General features: G+C 46.0%; 1 protein-coding gene across 2 annotated transcripts in view; it reads right to left on the bottom strand.

Moving 5' to 3' along the window:
• Nucleotides 1-3,134: 3,134 nt before the first annotated feature.
• Nucleotides 3,135-21,707, bottom strand: part of LOC126334931 (transcription factor ATOH8) — a 147,664-nt gene continuing 129,091 nt past the window's right edge. For both annotated transcript variants that reach the window (XM_049997669.1, XM_049997668.1), the window contains 3 exons: nt 13,204-13,550; nt 9,168-9,272; nt 3,135-5,294 (listed from right to left, as the gene is read on the bottom strand). In XM_049997669.1, the coding sequence (XP_049853626.1) occupies nt 4,583-5,294; nt 9,168-9,272; nt 13,204-13,550 (1,164 nt within the window). In that variant the 3' untranslated portion in view covers nt 3,135-4,582. The remainder of the gene's footprint in view (nt 5,295-9,167; nt 9,273-13,203; nt 13,551-21,707) is intronic.

Raw genomic sequence — 21,707 nt, 5'->3', positions numbered from 1 at the left:
TAGAAACTGTCATTCATGTTTTTGTATTGTAGTCCTCCTTCCAAGTGCACCTTTTGAGAATGTCTGTAAACGTCTATATTGTAAATTGGCTTATACCTCTAACTCCTTTGTCTTTTACCTTGTAATTTGGTTCTGTCTCGTTTTCTTTCGGGAAATATAGCAGATATTTTAAGAACGAATTACAGAACTGTTCTACAATCCTCTTAGACTAATTGAGAATATGCTCTAATTTGATATGTGTTAAGTTTTTGTGTTTATGATTTTGATTATTGTACAATTCAAACTACCACTTTTATATTGTTTCACAAATTAAAAGCATCCTGTTGTACTGTGTTTCAATGAAATGTACACCTCAGTTCTTTTTACATCCCAAAACTCTTCTCTGAGGGTCAAAGAGACATGGTACCTATAACGTAATCATCTGCAAATGGTAAATGATGTTTATATTAATTTAATGTTACTTCACTGTGATCATCCCACAATTTTTCTCTCAGCGGTGTAATGTGTAAATTACAATTAGTGTCTGGAAGCTGTGAGTATGTTGCTGGGACTCCTGTTCACCTTTCCAACAAGGTTTGTTGAACATTCCAAGCAGTAGAGTGGCCCTTGCCTCCAACAGATTGAAGGAGCAGTATGTAGGAAATACAGGGAAGTGAGTGTAGGTTTTACTTCTAAAATTAATGCAGCGTTTGTCATTTCAAGAAGGCAGCTTTATTATTGTCTGTAGTTGGCCCGGCCAAAGACCAGGACGGCAGTACACAAAAACAGTACATAGCACCCATGCCTCCCTAACAGCATAACACGTTAACATACCGATACCAAGTGAGCCATCAGTCAGCGCAACAGAACAGTGCAGCAATGACAAGTCCAGCACCATAGTGTACAGTTCTATGGAACTAACACACACTACAACTCATATCACACAGCCCTACAGTGTAGATCAATGTAATAAAATTCAGGATACACAGTAACCAAATTTAGAAAGGTTTTACAATACTACATTGCACAGTATACTCTACTGTGTACAGTAAAAGGGAGGCAACTTAAAAAGTAGCAACATAGTTTAATCTGCGCCCTGCTCTACTGCAATAGTCATTCTACAGCGTTGTGCAGCAGTACTAATCCCTAATACAGCATTGCACAACGATCTGGCACAGCACCAACAAGTGATGTACAACAGATACTGGAGCGTGAAATACAATATGACACAGGACCATGGTTTCTACATTATACAGGTGAAAAGGGCACAGTACTCCAGGAAAACCAACTGTAGGGGCAGCAGCAAATGTAAAAAGGACATCATTATTTCTCGTGAGAATTTTTCAAGAATGCCTCAAAGGAAATAGTGTTTCCGGAGTAAATTACCTCGAAAGAAAACTCCGAGTTGGAATGATAGGGTTGGCACGGAAATTGACTTCTGAACATGTTTCCGCTTATTATCATGTTTCTCGAATCAAAAACAAATTATACAATGTCTCGGACTGTCAGCCGAACCGCAACTTCAAAATAACACAAACTCATTCCTTTTCCATCGAAATCAAGGGTGGCTTATTTTTTTCCACGGTGTTGCGATCTCCTGAACTATTCCGCTGACTGTTCGAGACGACTTCAACTTTCTGATAAAGCCTTTACGTATCGAAAATAGCTGTCTTTTCTTTCTCTAAAAAAAAGTTGGAAATATTCTTATAATCTTAAAATTTGGCACAAATATTAGTTATCTTATAAAAAGTAATAATTTTGGCACATTTTGTAAGCGGTTGAATACTGGTATCCTTGGACTACTTAGTACACAGACTCAAATAACTTCTGTCTGATGGCGCTTTCCTGTCCGACGAATCTCATTCATCTGTGAGGAAGCACACCTTTCGCTACAGTCCTACGGAGCCGCACTGAAGCCCATCCACAAGGCACTATCACAATAAAACAACATTTAGTGAGCAATACATTGCTTACAGCGATTAGTTTAGTACACATATTTTCTCGTTTTTCCTTAAATTACGTACTATTAGTGTTTTGTTATAGTTTTAGTAGATTCTAGAAACTATTAAAATTATATACAGACTCACACAACTTATCTACAAATTGCATCTTCTCAGGTACTTTTAACAATATAGCTTTCCGACTGACGTCGTTTCGACTCCATTTCATTAACGTACGTACGTCCAGCGTGGAGCTACACCAAGGAATAGTGAACACACAGCGGAGAACATTCTGTGCGTAACAGAAAATATTAGCAGTGACACTGAACTAAGATTCTATGACACCAAACTTACGGAACAACACCGACGCTACAACTTATTGATTTACAGGATAGATCTGAAGTCTATTAACACAATACACAGCTAGGAATGGATGGTAGGATATTGTCCTTGTTTGTCACAGCAGTTGCACAAACACATAAAACACTTACATTCAGAGAGACACTCTTACACAGTAATTTCAGTCGATGAGAGGGACGACTTCACATCAGACTTCCTTCACTGATCAGGAAAGTTCTAAGCCAGGATCGTTAGGTACGACCTCACTGCAACTAAGTGCGGCGTATTCTTGTAGACAGACAGAAAAAAGTTCATGACGTCCTCTACACGAATTAAGAAAAAAAAAACCTGAATAGTTAGGATATTAGAAGCCTGCAGGCAATAACGGTAGTTTTCTTCAGTTGCTGTAGGACCAACAGTCTTCGCCAATATTCAGCTATTTACAGACTGCAGTAAGAGACATCGCTCAAGAAATATTCTACTGAAACCATTAAAACTTGCGATTCCTCTCCACGTTATCGAAATATATTGTAGCTACTCCCGTAGCAATTAACGTTGGTGAAAATTCGCTTAGCCCTTTAAATAAGTCTAATCTTATTTTTCAGCTTACAAGAAGCAGTCTTGCACCAAATTTATAAAACAGTTGTCATCGCTTTTTCTGTCTTTCATTTGATTTCACATAAGACGAATGTTCACCAACCGTATTACATTCAGTTATTCCAAATGGGACAACATTCTGCTACAAGCGTTTACCAGATCCAACTCTTCCAACTCTGTATAATGGCCCTCAGATCTATTGTTACGCAAGGGTTCTGCGTCGTAAGTCTTTCGACAATTAATGGTAAAGTCTTTTAATTTTCTTGTAATATGACGGTATTCTTAGATCTACATGTTTCACACATTTCTACTGTTGCAGACCACTTCGTGTGATTCACTATCTGGCATCTTTTCTCTTAAGATATGTTACGCTTCATATGTTGTATCTATGGAGACGTCTGTTATTATTTGGAATAAAATCTGTAACGTGGGAATATTGCTCTCTCTTCAACGCACATATCCCTTTTTTTTATTTCGAAATAACTTTATAAAGTATTAGTCTTCACCGGAAAGTTGGTTGTAAGATAGGACGACGCCGTCTGAGGCAGTCAGGACTCCAGAAGAACAAGTGCACGAGTTGATCAGTGCTGATCTTGTGGACTGACCCAAGTCTTCATATGCGTAATTCAGTATTCACGTCGTTTGCGATCAGACAATCAGAAAATGTATCCATATTCTTAACTGCCTCCAATTGTCTTCATTTGAGGACACCTGTCCGTTACGAAGTTAAATGTATAGTATTTTCTTGCGAGGCGTGAACTTGTCACTAAGGTCTTCAACAGTAAGGCTGACGTCACCAGTGGACTACTGTTGCACAGCCTGTCGTAATGAGAATATGCAGATTAACTGAGTTGTAGAGAGCAGAGACTGCGCTGTTTGGGTCCCAACAGGCTGTAATCAATTCTGTAAACAAGCTGCGTCGTCATAAACGTCCATATCTGGTATCACTGTCTGGGGAAAAATTGAGGTGTTCTATCGTAGAATTATGACTAGAAGAAGATCTGAAGTTTTCATCAGAAAATTACGAATACACCTGGTGCATCCCATTACTAGATGATGAACGATGAAGACAGTTTCTTACAAGCTGTACATACATGAAATTCAGTTATAAACTTTGATGTGGCCTAATCAGATGTTGTCTGCGAGGCTGCAGAAAAGTTTCTTGTGCGATGGCGTCTGTTGTGGCAACTGACATTGCCTCTCAAGCATTTCATGACCATCTTGATAGACCCTGGTCCTCTCCTTTCTGTACTGTTGTCGCTATTTTTCATATGTCGACTGCTGCCGAGCTTGTCACATATTTCTATGTGGAGCTAAAGTACTGCACGCTGAGCACTGTCAGGCCAGTAATTAGACGTCTCCTCTTGAGGCACGTACTGGTACCGCAGTATTATTGCCAAATGGTCCTACAGCATTTGTGAAAGCACTTCTCGTGATGCGACCGTTACCTCAAGGTGTTCCCTTAAGTAGTAGGTTGACGACGATTGCTTTCTGGCGAGCCAGCTTCTCTGGCGAATTCACAACCCAGAAGAGACGGTTCGACTCGTTTTTTTTGTTAAGGAACGGTTGTGCAGCAGGTGTGAAGGAAGGTATTGCAGGGTGGGAGTTGCCGCCTAGGAACTGGTACTCCCCAGCTTTGAGAGGTCCGGCGGCTAGGGCGTACGCTCGCCGGAGGGGTGCGCCGCAGCAGCGTCGTGACTAGAGGTGGGGGGCGGGGGCGGCCGGCGTCAGTCGTCCTTCTTGCGGCGCAGGCGACCCTCGGTCTGGATGGTGCGAGACACCTGGTCCACGCACTCGGCCAGGCCGGGCCGGCTGCCGTCGCGGCTGTAGTCGTAGCCGGCGAGGCGCGCCAGCGTCGCGATGTAGGCGGACGCGATGCGCAGCACCGACAGCTTGCTCAGCTTCTGCGCATGCGCGTACGACGGCACGGCGCGCCGCAGCGTGTCGAACGCCGCGCTGATCGTGTGCACGCGCGTGCGCTCGCGGGCGTTCGCCTCGATGCGCCGCTCGCGCGTCATGTTCTTGTAGTTGCGCGGTGCCTGCTGCTGCTGCTGCTGCTGCTGCGAGGGCTGGGGCGCCGGGTCTAGCGTGGGTGGGGGCGGCGCCGAGTCGCGCGGGGGCGGCGGCTCCGCCTGGTGGCGCAGCACCAGCGACAGCGGCTCGCTCTGCAGCGGGTCGGGCGCCCGGCCGGCGGCGGCAGACGGGCCGGGACTGGGCGGCGCGAACCGCGGCTGCGGGGGCGGCGGGGCGGCGCCCAGCGGCGGCAGCGGCAGTGGCGGCGCCGGCCGCAGCTCCAGCGCCGTGTACGGGTGCGTGGGCGGCACTCTCAGCAGCAGCTGCGGGGGCGGCGCCAGCGTGGGCGGAGGCGGCAAAGGCGGCGGTGAATGCCTCAGCGACGGGCCGTCCGCGCCGTCGGGAGGTGTCAGCGTGTGAGGTAGCCTGTGGCACATCAACTCGGTTCTTACTCTCCTGGAAAGGCAGCACTAACTATTGTATACGAAACTGCTACAATATTGAAGCACTTGTTACATACACCTCTAATAAAACAAATTTGTATATTTTTTATACAGAATCAGACGAGCATTTCGCAGTGCCCCAGTTTCGAGCTGACACTGATCATTTCCCAAATAAAGCACATACTGCGAGTCTTTCAGGTTGTATTACACTACTGGCCATTAAAATTGCTATACCAAGAAGAAATGCAGATGATAAACTGGTATTCATAGGACAAACATATTATACTAGAACTTACGTGTGATTACATTTTCAGGCAATTTGGGTGCATAGATCCTGAGAAATCAGTACCTAGAACAACCACCTCTCGCCGTCATAACGGCCTTGATATGCCTGGGCACTGTGTCAAACAGAGCTTGGATGGTATGTACAGGTACAGCTGCCCATGCAACTTCAACACGATACCACAGTTCACCAGGAGTAGTGGCTGGCGTATTGTCACGAGCCACTCGCTCAGCCACCATTGACCAGACGTTTTCAATTGGTGAGACATCTGGAGAATCAGCATCTGCAACATGCGGTCGTGCATTATCCTCCTGAAATGTAGGATTTCGCAGGGATCGAATGAAGGGTAGAGCGACGGGTCGTAACACATCTGAAATGTAACGTCCACTGCCCAAAGTGCCGTCAATGCGAACAAGAGGTGACCGAGACGTGTAACCAATGACACCCCATACCATCACGCCGGCTGATACGCCAGAATGGTGATGACGAATACACGCTTCCAATGTGCGTTCGCCGCGATGTCACCAAACACGGATGCGACCATCATCATTCTGTAAACAGAACCTGGATTCATCCGAAGAAATGTCGTTTTGCCATTCGTGCACCCAGGTTCGTCGTTGAGTACTCCATCGCAGGCGCTCCTCTCTGTGATGCAGCGTCAAGGGTAACCGCAGCCATGGTCTCCGAGCTGATAGTCCATGCTGCTGCAAACGTCGTCGAACTGTTCGTGTAAATGGTTGTTGTCTTGGAAACGTCTTCCTCTGTTGACTCAGGGATCGTGAAGTGGCTGCACGATCCGTTACAGCCATGCGGATAAGATGCCTGTCATCTCGACTGCTAGCGATACGAGGCCATTGGGATGCAGCACGGCGTTCCGTATTACCCTCCCTAGCCCACCGATTCCACATTCTGCTAACAGTCATTGGATCTCGACCAACGCGAGCAGCAACGTCGCGATACGATAAACCGCAATCGCGATAGGCTACAATCCGACCTTTATCAAAGTCGGAATCGTGATGGTACGCATTTCTCCTCCTTACACGAGGCATCACGACAACGTTTCACCAGGCGACGCCGGTCACCTGCTGTTTGTGTATGAGAAATCGGTTGGAAACTTTCCTCATGTCAGCACGTTGTAGGTGACGCCACGGGCGCCAACCTTGTGTGAATGCTCTGAAAAGCTAATAATTTGCATATCACAGCATCTTCTTCCTGTTGGTTAAATTTCGCGTCTGTAGCACGTCATATTCGTGGTGTAGCAATTTTAATGGCCAGTAGTGTACAATTAATAAAATGTTCCGTGCTATTATGCAGTGGTCGAATGGATTTCACATTTATAACCAACGTTACCTCACCATCTACGGATGACATTTTCTAGGGGTATCGTAGCTTCTTTGAGAGTCCGACTGACACCCTGGCTCGCTGCTGACTACAGCTAAATTCCGTTCACGCGCGCTTTCGCTCTGTGGCGTGACGTCACATGTTTATAGTATCAGGCCACAGTTTGCTGTTGTCGAGTTCCTTCGTCCGCTGTTGCTATCACCCTATAGTGGAAGACTCGTACACATCCTCTGCAGCACTAGAATCCAAATATTCAGTTTTACGTCCTCCTCTCTCCTGTTGAAACTTCTAGGGTGTTTTAGAGTCTCTGTTGCCTCTCTGTATAGAATTTCATAGTATCCACATTTGGCTGCCAGTACTTGAGACCTGCGGAACATGTTTTGCATCCAGGAGACCGCCGCATTCATTTTGATAGGATCCAAGCACTGGTACCATGAAAGGCCAAGCGTTCTCTAATCCATGGGTTTCAGCTCTTTTATTTGTTTCGGGCCTCTCTTTGGTTGCTCTTGTGAAGAATTACTCATGCTTGCAGATTTGCTAAATTTCCCTTTCCTGCTTCAAAGGCTGAATAGATTTATTATGTTGCACGTTACGTTACCTTGAAAGTTTTTTGTAATGATTTAAGATCGTGCACATTGTGGTCTTCGTAGTAGCTTGAAACTATTTGAAAACCAGTAAGGGCTCTGTGGCAATTCTCTAACACAAAGCTCAAAGAGATTGTTTCTTTTTAAAATTCTCCATACTATTAGAGAAACGGTAATTTTAAATTTCGCCTCAGTGGTAAGTACACTCCTGGAAATGGAAAAAAGAACACATTGACACCGGTGTGTCAGACCCACCATACTTGCTCCGGACACTGCGAGACGGCAGTACAAGCAATGATCACACGCACGGCACAGCGGACACACCAGGAACCGCGGTGTTGGCCGTCGAATTGCGCTAGCTGCGCAGCATTTGTGCACCGCCGCCGTCAGTGTCAGCCAGTTTGCCGTGGCATACGGAGCTCCATCGCAGTCTTTAACACTGGTAGCATGACGCGACAGCGTGGACGTGAACCGTATGTGCAGTTGACGGACTTTGAGCGAGGGCGTATAGTGGGCATGCGGGAGGCCGGGTGGACGTACCGCCGAATTGCTCAACACGTGGGGCGTGAGGTCTCCACAGTACATCGATGTTGTCGCCAGTGGTCGGCGGAAGGTGCACGTGCCCGTCGACCTGGGACCGGACCGCAGCGATGCAAGGATGCACGCCAAGACCGTAGGATCCTACGCAGTGCCGTAGGGGACCGCACCGCCACTTCCCAGCAAATTAGGGACACTGTTGCTCCTGGGGTATCGGCGAGGACCATTTGCAACCGTCTCCATGAAGCTGGGCTACGGTCCCGCACACCGTTAGGCCGTCTTCCGTTCACGCCCCAACATCGTGCAGCCCGCCTCCAGTGGTGTCGCGACAGGCGTGAATGGAGGGACGAATGGAGACGTGTCGTCTTCAGCGATGAGAATCGCTTCTGCCTTGACGCCAATGATGGTCGTATGCGTGTTTGGCACCGTGCAGGTGAGCGCCACAATCAGGACTGCATACGACCGAGGCACACAGGGCCAACACCCGGCATCATGGTGTGGGGAGGGATCTCCTACACTGGCTGTACACCTCTGGTGATCATCGAGGGGACACTGAATAGTGCACGGTACATCCAAACCGTCATCGAACCAATCGTTCTACCATTCCTAGACCGGCAAGGGAACTTGCTGTTCCAACAGGACAATGCACGTCCACATGTATCCCGTGCCACCCAACGTGCTCTAGAAGGTGTAAGTCAACTACCCTGGCCAGCAAGATCTCCGGATCTGTCCCCCATTAAGCATGTTTTGGACTGGATGAAGCGTCGTCTCACGCGGTCTGCACGTCCAGCACGAACGCTGGTCCAACTGAGGCGCCAGGTGGAAATGGCATGGCAAGCCGTTCCACAGGACTACATCCAGCATCTCTACGATCGTCTCCATGGGAGAATAGCAGCCTGCATTGCTGCGAAAGGTAGATATACACTATACTAGTGCCGACATTGTGCATGCTCTGTTGCCTGTGTCTATGTGCCTGTGGTTCTGTCAGTGTGATCATGTGATGTATCTGACCTCAGGAATGTGTCAATAAAGTTTGCCCTTCCTGGGACAATGAATTCACGGTGTTCTTATTTCAATTTCCAGGAGTGTATATAAATATATTTAAGATTACCTGAGCAGGATGGGCGGCGCCGTGGGCGGCGTGATCTGATGGCGGGAGTCGGCGTCCTGCAAGGAAGCGAGGGCGGCCGGCGGAGGCGTCTGTGCGGCCCCCAGCCTGCGGTCACAAAAGGAGGCACGCACTCAGCAGGGTGTTCAGGGAGGAGTCTGGAGAGGGGCTCCAGGCTAGTGGAGTGACAGTGAAGCGGAAGCAGTTCACTTAGCACGTCGTAGATTTCCACTAACTTAGCATTAAAAAGCTGTCCCTATCATTAGACTGAGCAGGTCATGGTACTCTTTTAGAGAAGCTTGCCTTTTGTGGAATTGATGGTGTTACGAACATCTGGTATCAATCACAGTTGGAAAAAGGGATGCAAAAAATGGTGCCGAATAATTCTAACGATGATTCAGGATTATAAAATATTTGTGAATCTGGATAAATAACGAATGAAGTTACACAAGATTAAATTTTGCATCTGCTCCTATTCACTACATCTATCCATTTAACATGCTAAAAGCTTTTCTGTTCTACATTGTAGCATCTGAACATGGCCATTGTGTGCTGAAACTGCTTATGACTGTGTCGCAACTAAAGGTGACTGTGTCCTAAATTTTAAAAAAATAATGCCTTATAATAATAAGTCAGTCACCTTCCCCGAAAACGGAATGTCATTTTTGCCAAGAGTTGACACTTTTTGCAAGAGCCACAGGTGTTGTAAGTTATCAGATTACAGAGACAGAAAGAGAAGAAGTGCTGTTTTGTCGGAAACTGACATTCTGAGCCAGTGGCTGTGTACAAAATATAGGTTGACTCTTACAGAGAACACAGTTTCAAACAGCCACTTTTTACAATGCTGTTTATGTATTTAAACAGTGCCGTTGCCGGTTTCGAACCGAAAGGTTCAGACGGCTAGTTCACATTAGGATACATTTTACATTAGCTTTCACTCCTTGTTTTCCCAAATGATGAAATTTCCTTGGAGTGATGGTGTGCTACAACCAAATCAAACGTAAGTGATCGGAATAAACATCCTGAATTTACTGCCCTCCAGGAAGCGTGTGGCCCGCAAATTATTCTCGGTACTGAGCTAAACCCTGAGATAGGAAGTTCTGAAATATTTAGTGGGGGTTGGAACGTGTATCGGAAAGACAGATTAGACACCGTAGGAAGTGGTGTCTTCATTGCAGTAGACAAAAATATTGTGTCTACTGAGGTCGAAGTAGAGTGTGATTGTGAAGTTATCTGGACACCTGTAACAGGGCTAGGAGAAATAAAGTTAATTGTTGAGTGCTATTACCGGCCACCATGTTCCACCGTGACAGTTCTAGAATCATTCAAAGGGAGTCTACACTGTGTATCGCAGAAGTACCCGGATCATGCTATATTAGTCGGAGGCGACTTCAACCTACCTAGCACAGATTGGTATATGTATGGATTCATTACAGTTAGTACAGACAAGCCGTCGTGTAAATTACTTTTGAACACATTACCCGAAAACCGTCTTGAGCAGCTAAATCGACAGCCACCGCGTAATGGAAACATTTTGGATTAGTGATCTTCGCATGAATGGAGTTGTGTAAGAAACAGAAGCCGATTCCCGGCGGGGTCAGGGATTTTCTCTGCCTCGTGATGACTGGGTGTTGTGTGATGTCCTTAGGTTAGTTAGGTTTAAGTAGTTCTAAGTTCTAGGGGACTGATGAGCATAGCTGTTAAGTTCCATAGTGCTCAGAGCCATTTGAACCATTAATAATGATGCCTAAATGTTGGACTAGGCAGAGATAGATCCAGGCCTATATCGAGTGCAAACTATTGAAACAAACAGCCAGTACGAGGTAGTATCCCAAAGGCCCGAAATTAGAATTTTGCACGCAAATGGTCACAAATTCACTGCATTACCGCTATGTGTCTCCCCTCACATACGTCTTGAGTCACTGTAACAATTGGCTGTGACCTGAATGGTTTGTTAGTTGTTAATTAGCATATTTAAATTATTCGTTATGTTTCTCTGAATTTACGGGTTTGCGATGGTTGACCTGAAACAGCTGCGTGTGTGTGTAAAGTTTTGGAATACCATAGCAGAAACAAACTAAAGAATGAAGCAAGCTTTCGGGGCTAATGCTATAGTTCAGATGCAGTTACGCGACTAGTGTGAGCGTTCCAAAAAAGGACGAACAGCGACTGATGATGACTGTCTTTCCGATCGATCATCAACTGGCACCTCACCAGAAAAGTTCTGAAAGTCAGGGATCTGATTGTTTGGTTGATTTGGGGGAGGGAACCAAAGAAGGAGGTAATCGGTCCCATCGGATTAGGGAAGGATGGGAAGGGAAGTCTACCGTCCCCTTTCAAAGGAAACTGCCCGGTATTTGCCTGAAGCGATTTGGGGAAATCACGGAGAACTTAATCGGGATGGCCGGACGCGGGGCTGAACCGTCCTACTCCCGACTGCGAGTCCAGTGTACTAACCACTGCGCCACCTCGCTCGGTAGAGATCTCATTCTGTGTGTACAAAGGTGGACCACGCAAGGTTTCTGCTACACCTAGGGAATACGTTCTGGTGCTTGTGGATGTATTCTACCTGAGATGCTCAATATGATATGTAATGCTGGATAGTTTGTTCAATGACTGCTTCAAGATAGTCATAAACAGTACAGCGTTGACGTCTGCAGGGAACTTTTCTGTGTAGTATGACGCAAAAATCCGTTAACATTCGAAAATTCAATACTTCACCGAATAATGTAGGTAGAAAGGTAAGAAGAGACACACTTGAAATGACATGGGGTTTTATTGAAAGAAAAAAAGTGCACAAAATGACTACCAGAAGATGCTTCATATGATACAAAAGCAATAATTAGCATAACAAATGATTTTTAGCGAAGACGGTGTTCTTTATAACAAATGCTCAACATGTCGGGCGCCATTAATCAACAATGCCTGTAGTCGAAAGTATCAGAAAGTATGGTGGAAAATTGCCGTTGCACATCGTCTATTAGCATCCGTAAAGCAACCGTATTATCGCGGTGGAGTTATGACCCCACAACCAATAACCACACCGACTGAGGTCTGGGGACCTGAGAGGCCAAGCGTGACGAACGTGGCAGCTCAGCATGCGATCCTCACCAAACAATGGGAGAGAGTAGAGATCTTTCACTTTGAGCAATATGGGGTAGAGCGCCATCCTGCACAAAAGACGGACCTTCCAGCGGGTATTTATCAGTCAGGCTAGAGATGATCTGACTCCCTCTTTCAGTAAAGCTCATTTTAAACACGTGTTGCTATCGAGCACCATCTGTTGGGCAGTTTTTGCATTCGTTTTTGGTTTCAATAAACCTTCACGTTATTTCAGGCATGTGTGTCAATTTTTACCTCTCTACCTACATTATGCCGTGTATTCGTGCATTTTTAAATGTTAACGGAGATTTGGGTCACACAGTATATTGGTGGGATTGTTTATGGAGTTTGTGCCTCCTGGTCAGACTGTCAGCAAAATGTTCCGTTGCAATGTTCTACGACTTTTGAGGGAGAACGTCCCCATAAGTAGCGAAAAAATGACTGGGTACTCCACCGTGACAATGCACACCGCTTATGGCCTACTTTATTCAGTAATTTTTGACTGAAGACGAGACAACAGCCGTTCGCTAACAGCTGTACTGGCCAGACTTAGTTTCTCTTTTTCAAGATGAAAATCATGTTGATGGGGACACAGATTTGATACATCTGAGGAGTAAGTGGAAGCGCATAAGGTACTAAACACTGTAACAAATACAGACTCCAAGACGCATTTCAAAAATGGCACAAGGGCAGGGATCGGGTTTTCATTCCCGACGGGAAGGGTTTGAAGATGATGGTGCAAAATAACGTCTACACAAGACATGAAAATGTTAATATATTTCTGGATCATCTGGATATCACCTAGTATATAGGTATAGAACAACTATAATTGGCAAAGCGTTTTAGCTTAACAGTGCCTGTTTAGGCGGTTCTCCTACTTGGCATGTGATTCGGTGTGTTCCGTCGGAGACTTGTACCATTAAGGAAACGCATTTACCTGGAGCAGTGGGCGGGCGAGTCAGGCTTGGCGGGGGGCGGCGGCGGCGTGGGCGACGCGCTGGACGTGGGCGGCGTGAGGTCGCAGCGCGGCGGCGGCGACGACAGGCGGCTTTCGCCGGAGGTGGGGGGTGGCGACGGCGGCAGCCGGTCGTGCTCGTGGGCGGCGGGGGCGGCGGAGGCTGCGGCAGCGGGCTCGGAGGCGTGGTGCGGCGTGGCGCGCCACGGCCGGAAGTGGCGGGCGCGCTTGCCGGCGGGCGACGCGTCGCCCTCGCGGGCTGCGCAGCTCTTGCGACGCCGCCCCGCTCCGGGGGCCAGCGCCGGGGGCGACGCCGACGCCGCAGACATCTGCCAACACAGCACCACAGCGTCACACGTCACTGCGTACCGACCAACTGCTTATTACTATCACTCACGCATCGTTCCTATCGATGTTTCACACAAAGCTGTAATGGCAGCTAAACTTACATACAAGTCAGCACGGCGAGGTTTACTACATTGGATGTGTGCTTACCACTTATCTGATGTCTCTGTTTCGATTTAAATACAGTTTGATCTTTATTCATTTTTAATCCAGGTGTTCAATAGTATGAGAATGGTTTACACTGCATAATTCATAACGTCCAAAATTTTTAAATAAGCCACTCTTTATTCGACAAGCATTTCTCAGCCCTGTCATTTCAAATTGGCACTCGCATTCCTCACCCCAACTCCATCGGACTCAAGGGATTAAACGGGGTGATTCAGCTGCCCCTACTGATAGGTTTTATGCAAGAGGCAACGCCTTCGAAAACCACACGCGAGAATTTCATATTCTCTCACTTACTACGTCCGAACTATTAATTTTGCAGAAATAAACGAACAGGTCCTTTTTGTAGCAAATTTGTGTAACTGAAATCTGGCACTGAGTTACGCTTTCGCTGGAAGCCATGGATTTCGAGTTATTCAAACAGGTTTGAAGGTGACATCTGTACGTTTTTCTCGAATAATGCGAAACCTATGGCCCCTAGCGAAAATGTGTCCCAATACAAAATTTTACCACAATAAATTCTGGCAAAAAAAATCTGTTCATTTTCTTCTACAGGACTAAGAGGTTTCACGTACCAGGCGAAAGAACATGAAAATCTCGTGCGTGCTATTTGAAGGTGTTGCGGGTTGCATAAAACGCATGGGTAGGGACATCGGATCACGTAAGCGTGGCTGAATTGGAGACCACGCAGTGTCAACCCACACTTCAAATGGTTCAAATGGCTCTGAGCACTACGGGACTTAACATCTGTGGTCATCAGTCCCCTAGAACTTAGAACTACCTAAACCTAACTAACCTAAGGACATCACACACGTCCATGCCCGAGGCAGGATACGAACTTGCGACCGTAGCGGTCACGCGGTTCCAGACTGAAGCGCCTTTTAACCGCACGACCACGCCGGCCGGCAAACCCGCAGTTAATTAATTTGTCAGCTTACCAGAGAACTTGGCATGCCAGATATCGTGCAATTACAACGTATGTAACATGGTGTTGACTTCTAGAATGAAGAGGGACGCGCGCAGATGTCACTGCAAAAAGAGAAATTTATATGGATAATTTACGAGAATCTGCACTTCACTGCTAATGTGTTAACCTGAGACACAACACGCCACGTTGCATATCATAAGTGGGGTACACGGGTAGCCCAATCGGCAGATATAATTTGTAGTCGTGGGACTTCGATGTGTCCATCTCGCCTGCCAGTAAGAACATACCAAGCTAATACGGTTTATGATACTCAAGTGTGGAGGAGTTTACTAAAGAACCTGTCAGAATGGCGATGCACGTAGAGCGCTGGTCAGAGTAAGAAAATCGATGCAGCATGTGTTGAAATGAGTGGAGTGCATCTCGAACAAGAACAGAGTGTAAATGAAAAAAAGGGTGAAAGTAGCATGCTTCCGCAATCCACGATATATCAGGCACACGTAGAGGAGTGTTACCAGAACTGAAGTTAGCGTCATTTATCCGACACCTAGTACAGTGACCGCTACTCTCACAGTCACTGTAGTTTCCCCCTCACAAGCAAAGAGCTTGGCGAACAACGATAAGCCCATTTATCAGCTTATTTACTACACTGAATTTTCGGACAGGGTAGGATATCATTGCAACCACTAAATGTGATTCTTTGTAAATTCGTAATCGGTGTCGCATATTGCCTTGGAATTTGATCCAATAATGCCCTAAACTGACGGCCCGACTAGTTTGTACAGATTTCTTAATACTGATCTTGCCCATGCGGTCACCAGAAGTGGAAGGGTTCTTTTTGCGATCTAGAAAAAATAAAGATTTATCAGCTGATCTTTGGGTTGCGTTATTTCTGCTTTCTACCGACATGTCAGTCATTACTGGGGATATATGGGAGCGAAAGAAAAGACGATATTACGTTTATTCTGAGTCGCATCAGCATTTCAGAGCAAGGAAATTTCAGAAATTTGGACGAGGGTGTAGTTTTATTAACAAGAAAAGTAATGTCGCTGAGCGATTATACAGAGAAGTTGTTTCTCTCTTCGTAATAACGTGTGTGAAGGAGGTAGTAAAGCAATAAACGCCTGGGTATTGGTCACGTTAGCCAATTGTTGTAATCTGTTTCGATGGGATGTCTGGCTTCTGAGCACACACGATCAGAAACGCCACGGGCGTGTTATTAATTGGGCAGCAGTCTTATATAAGAAGGGAGACAAATCGCCGCTCTCGGACAGGGCCATGTAAGGCAACTTGGCCCTCGCTTCTGGAGGCATCGTTAATCGCGCGCCATGAATCAATGCTTACTCTGTAGCATCAGATATTTGTTTTTGTTTGTATGTGGAGGTACCTCCCCCATTTCCCTTCGGGTGCAATGCGAGAATAATGACTACCTGCCTGTCTCAGAGTGTGTGCATATTTCTCTGCACTCTCGCTAGGGACGGGGCAGAAAAGCGCAGCAATGTGTTTCAAAATTTCTGAGGTTTATTGAACGTCATGTAGCACTTTTCTCAACAAGTTTTCTGCCTTCTACTTGAAATTGCTATTACCGAACATAATAGGATTAAACCAAAACTGAAGTGATAATTAAATCAAGACCCTAAGCTGCCGACAGGCGACATACATCAGGGACAGTTGAAAATGTGTGCCCCGACCGGGACTCGAATCCGGGACCTCCTGCTTACCTGACAGACGCTCTAGCCATCTGAACCACCGAGGCCGCGAGTAGTGATTGTAATGGGTAGGAGCACTACGAATGTAGTGTGTGGACATTAGGTTGGGAATGTGGGTCTCACGGGGAGCGTGCAAGGAGTAAGTCCCTGCAGTCGCACTATCATCTGTGCCCTCGGTGACTCAGATGTTAAAACCATCCCTTGAACGGTAGTAGCTGTGAAGAACACAGCAATATTTGATTATGCAAATCGTAAAGTCCAGTTTAACACTGATAGGTCTGCGAAATATTCTCCATTTAATAGTTAACATTCCAAATGCGCGCTCCACATATCTCCGGGCACGACTTATACGGTAGTTAAAGATCTGTTTCTTGGAGGAGGGGAAAATTACGGTGCATGGTCTCAAGAAAAATTAGATTAGGTGGTATAGAAAGACTCATCGCGTAGTCTCTTCTTTGATGGTGATTGCAGCTTTACTGTTAACTCATCAAAGTGAAGCGAAGACTCGTTTCTGTATCCGTGAGCTATGCAGTGGGTGAGTCCACAGCCAGCCGCTGCGTTCCTTAATATCCACATAAACTTAATAAGCAAACACTGCCTGCTTTCTTCTATCTACGTCCGTATCCGTTGACCTCTAGTCTAGCACTGCTGCACGACTATGGCTGCGATGCCGCGATGTGGTCACTGACGCGCGGATGATATTCGCCCATGAGCATCGAGCCTGCAGGTTCTGTAACCCCACTGTAAGCTGCTGCTTTGTATCGATGACTACGAGCAACAGTACGCGACCCTCTCATACTGCACATTCAGACGTACAGACAGCGCTTTCTACCGTCAACGATATCAGGCATATTTATACACTGCTATGATTTGAGACATCAAACGTTTTGGTTCAAACGAACGATTATATTCAGATATGGAACCAATGGTCGGAAATGCATATTTTTGTTATGTTATGGACACACACAGCGTACGCCACATAACAACAAAGTAGCTCGTAGTAACTGTTCGAAGTGACGATCGCCAGTCTCAATGAACGCATGGCAACGCCGCATGAAGTTCCGCCGCACGCTCCCTCAAAGATCCCTGATGTCCGTTGTACCAGGAGATAGGCAGCTTGGTCCCTAGCAAGCATGTCTTCATCCATTTCTACGGCAATTTCATATACCAACGTCTAGAGGGATCCCCAGACGAAAAAATCCAGAGTCGGCCGCGGTGGCCGAGCGGTTCTAGGTGCTACAGTCCGGAACCCCGCGACCGCTACGGTCGCAGTTTCGAATCCTGTCTCGGGCATGGATGTGTGTGATGTCCTTAGGATAGTTAGGTTTGAGTAGTTCTAAGTTCTAGGGGACTGATGATCTCAGAAGTTAAGTCTCATAGTGCTCAGAGCCAATTGAACCATCTTTTGAAGAAAATCAAGAGGTGTGAGTTACGGCGATCGCGGTGCCCGTGGGGCACGACGTTCCTTTCCAAACCAACGACACCGTACGTATTGTTCAGGTGCTCGCGGACATTAAAACGAAGTGGGTTGCTGCTCTGTACTTTTGAAACCACAACCTTTCACGTACGATAAGGGGTACTGTCTCCAAGAACTGTGGCCCACATCTCGAACACCTAGTAACGGGGACCAGTCAAACGGGCAGGTAGTGAATAAGGTCCTATTAGAAGATCTTGGACAATGCCCGCTCATACATTGACAGAGAATCGTTGCTGGTGGCCACCGATGAGGGTGGCGTGGAGACTGTTGTTACTAATGGCTCTGAGCACTATGGGACTCAAGTGCTGTGGTCATTAGTCCCCTAGAACTACTTAAACCTTACTAACCTAAGGACATCACACACATCCATGCCCGAGGCAGGATTCGAACCTGCGACCGTAGCAGTCGCACGGTTCCGGACTGCGCGCCTAGAACCGCGAGACCACCGCGGCCGGCCTGTTCTTACTCCATACATGGCTGTTGCGGTTGTTGAAAGCAGCATTACGGGTGAAGGCGGCCTCATCTGCGAGCTACAGTGTTATGCGACGTACACTGTGTATGTCCATAATACAACAAATATGCATTTCCGACCGTTAACTCCCTATCTCAGTGTAATCTGTTGCGAACCCACTATCATCTGTTTCAATTTGATCTAAAAGATTTTAGACGCTTTATTTAAGAGCGACTCTCGGTGGTACAGTGTTAAACTGCCACATGTACTGGTCTGAAGGTCTTGAGTTTGATCCCCCGTCAGTCATAGGATTTTTATCCGTCATTTGTCACCTCTTTCGTCTCTACTAATCTTAATGCCGAACTGCATCGTGGTTCGGTGTCCTCGTTAAACAGCAGGTCATCTATAAATGGCTAAGTCAGTTGTAAGGTCGAAGGAGGACAGCAGGGCATTATCCCAAGTGGGATCGTGCCTAGTTAAGCACTGTGGCGTTCAAACCGACTTGGGGTTTATGAACGTTTTTGGTTTCACTTCTAAACAGAATTCTGGATACAAGTATACATCTATTTATTTAAGAATGTATATGATATGACCACAAAGCACAAAATTTACAACTGAAATGCGGTAAAAATTCGAGCAGTATTCAGTTATATCTTACTACAATATAATACTGGTTCAACAATTCGCAACTAGTTCTGCAAAGAAATGTAAAACTATACATTTGAGAAGACTTAAAAATTTTGTACCCTTTGACACAGACACAAGTAGACCGTCGTATTAAGTAAATATTTTGGTGTACCAAAAGGCGGAGACAGAATATTAAACGAATTCGTGGACCTAGATTTAAACAAGGAAAATGGCAAACTTTGATTTAGTCTGTACTCTAGTCTTCGAAAGAGACTGCTTACAAAAGACTTACGCGGTCTACACTGAAATATTGTTCAAATCTGTGTGAGCCACATGTGTTTCGCGACATCGATCGTTTACAAAGGGTAACACAAAAGGCAGACAGTTAGAGAGAACACCTCCAAAATTTAACTATGACGTATTTAGAAGATTCTAAAAGCTGGTTTCGTGGAGACAATATGTAAATTGTCCACCCGAAGAGTTCCGGGAATGATTTTACTCCTGCGTAAACGCGACATGAATGCAGCCTGTGGAAGCTCGACCTATGAACTATAAACAACAGATGGGCATTCGACCAGTCAGTCATGTGCAGGCAGTGTTCAGGAGCAGACATGCGTCCGTAGTGTGTCAGCGTTGTCGTGTTTCAAACGGCAACGGATCAGCGAAATGAACATCTGTAAATTAAATGTTAAAGATATTCTCCAGAATATTGTGAAGAAGAGAATAGTGTGTGCAAAGTTTGTTCCAGACACCTTCACCGACGAACAAAAACAGCGACGCGTTGGCGTCTGCCACGACTTCAATGAATCGCATGACGCAGATAATTCTTTTCGGAAAAGTAATGAAGGTGACGAGACATGTGTAATCATAATACTACGAAACGAAAGACAAAGAGCAAAATGGATCTCTAATGGTTCGCTACGACCGAAGAAGGTGTGGAATGCGACGTACGAGATGAACAACTTCCAAGAGAGGGGCGTTTTCGACAGTTTCACTTGGCTGCATGAACATTCTTTGCGAGGAGACTATGTGGAATACAAGAAGCATTAAAACCAGGGTCTTAACTTTTATCTATTCTTTATTAATCCAGTCTCGAAACTGGCGGGCTATGTTCCCCAACCCACGTACATATGTGTCGCATAGATACCGTGAAGAATGAATTCGACCAGTAACAGCCTACGCAAACATGTATTAGCAGTGATTCTTCACACGCTCTGTCTCTGAAAGGAATTGGAAGAAACTTCAAAGTTATATGTAAGTAATTAATTAAATGAACATAAGTAAAACACTCTTTCATCTTTACACAGGGTGCTGTACGAGAGATACATTCATCGGGTCCTTGACAGCAAACAGGAGTTGCCCAACTAGTTACGGCGGAAGGTGTGCGACAGAGAAAGAGGGAGGACGAAAGGCGAGATGGAGGTAATGTACAGTGTAAGGTACCATCCGAGCTACATGCGACATCCAATATTTCAAAGGCACAAATATTGGCAGTCTTGCTTAAAGTTCAGGGCCAGGGACAAAATTTTGCGATCTGACATCACTTTTAACGAAGTTACACGCACAGCGCGGTTTGACGTTCACCTCAGAGACGTGGGTCGGGAAGCGGTGATCGTGTGATCATACCGTCATCTTCCAGAAAGCCCGACTGCAGCAGTTAACCGCGTACGCTTCCGTAAAAGGCATCCCTCATATGCCGGGAGCGCCGCCGGCCTCATCAGCAAACAGCGCATAAATACTGGGTAATCAGCCACCTGCGCTGCCGCCGCTCCGCTGTGACGAGGTAGGTACACGTTCACAGCTAAGACCTCCATCATCGCGATCGTCGTTATGCTTCCTAGCTAGAAATCACTAGTGTCGAGCAACTAAGAGAACGCCACAACCTGTGAGCAGCCCCTCCCAATGTTTATTCGACCCACTCTTGTCCTGTGAAAGTAAGAAAAATACTGTTTAGATACTGGTAATTTCAAGATTACGGGTTCCCATATAAGGGAAACATCTAGTTTCAAGTCATAGTCAAGTAGACAGTTTCATCTGTCGCGAAATTTCATTACGTCATAAACTTGGCACCAGAGAGAAAGACGCGTTCTTTTATATTCGCCTGTTTATGTGTAGTGTACGTCGCAAAGTGTGCTTCAGTTTCCGTCCCGTCATCATTTTTCTGTGCTTTTATTACACCAGCCTTTATTTTTCTTCTATCTGTCTTGCGTTTTCTATTTTACGTCCAAGCACAGAGGTTACTGCCCAGCCTAGTTAATTCATACATTGCGAAGAATCCAAATTTCTAAACAACGAACATAGTGATACTGTTACAGTAGCCTATCATACTGTTCTAGATATAATCCTAAGGTTATGTTGTTCTGTGAAAGCTTTTAGTTTGCTTATTTTATGTTAAAATTTGTTGATCTTTCACATAACCACAAGCTGTAAGACGTGTTACTCATCTGAACTGAAGCGAGTGAAAACACAACGTATCAGATTGTGTGTGACAATTTAAGGCTGTGTATTGGGCTGTGATTACGAACAGAACTTGGATCGCTTTCATTCGCGAGCAACGCGTTACCAATCAAGCAATACACGCAAGTCTCACAGACAGCTTCAGAGTTTCTACTCGTCACGGGCTCCTCCACTTTCCATCCAGAAATGGTAGTGCACTATCCTACTTCTCCAAACCTGTACTCTGCGAATCACTGAAGTGGGTGGCTTGAAGTTTAAAGTTTGCTTCGCGGATTGCGCTAATTTTCCGCTATCTTTCCTCACATACCTGCCAGTTAACACTTCTGAAGA

This window comes from Schistocerca gregaria, chromosome 2 (genome assembly GCF_023897955.1).
Source record: "Schistocerca gregaria isolate iqSchGreg1 chromosome 2, iqSchGreg1.2, whole genome shotgun sequence".
NCBI classification, from domain to species: domain Eukaryota; kingdom Metazoa; phylum Arthropoda; class Insecta; order Orthoptera; family Acrididae; genus Schistocerca; species Schistocerca gregaria.
This window is presented reverse-complemented; position numbering and strand designations above follow the sequence as displayed.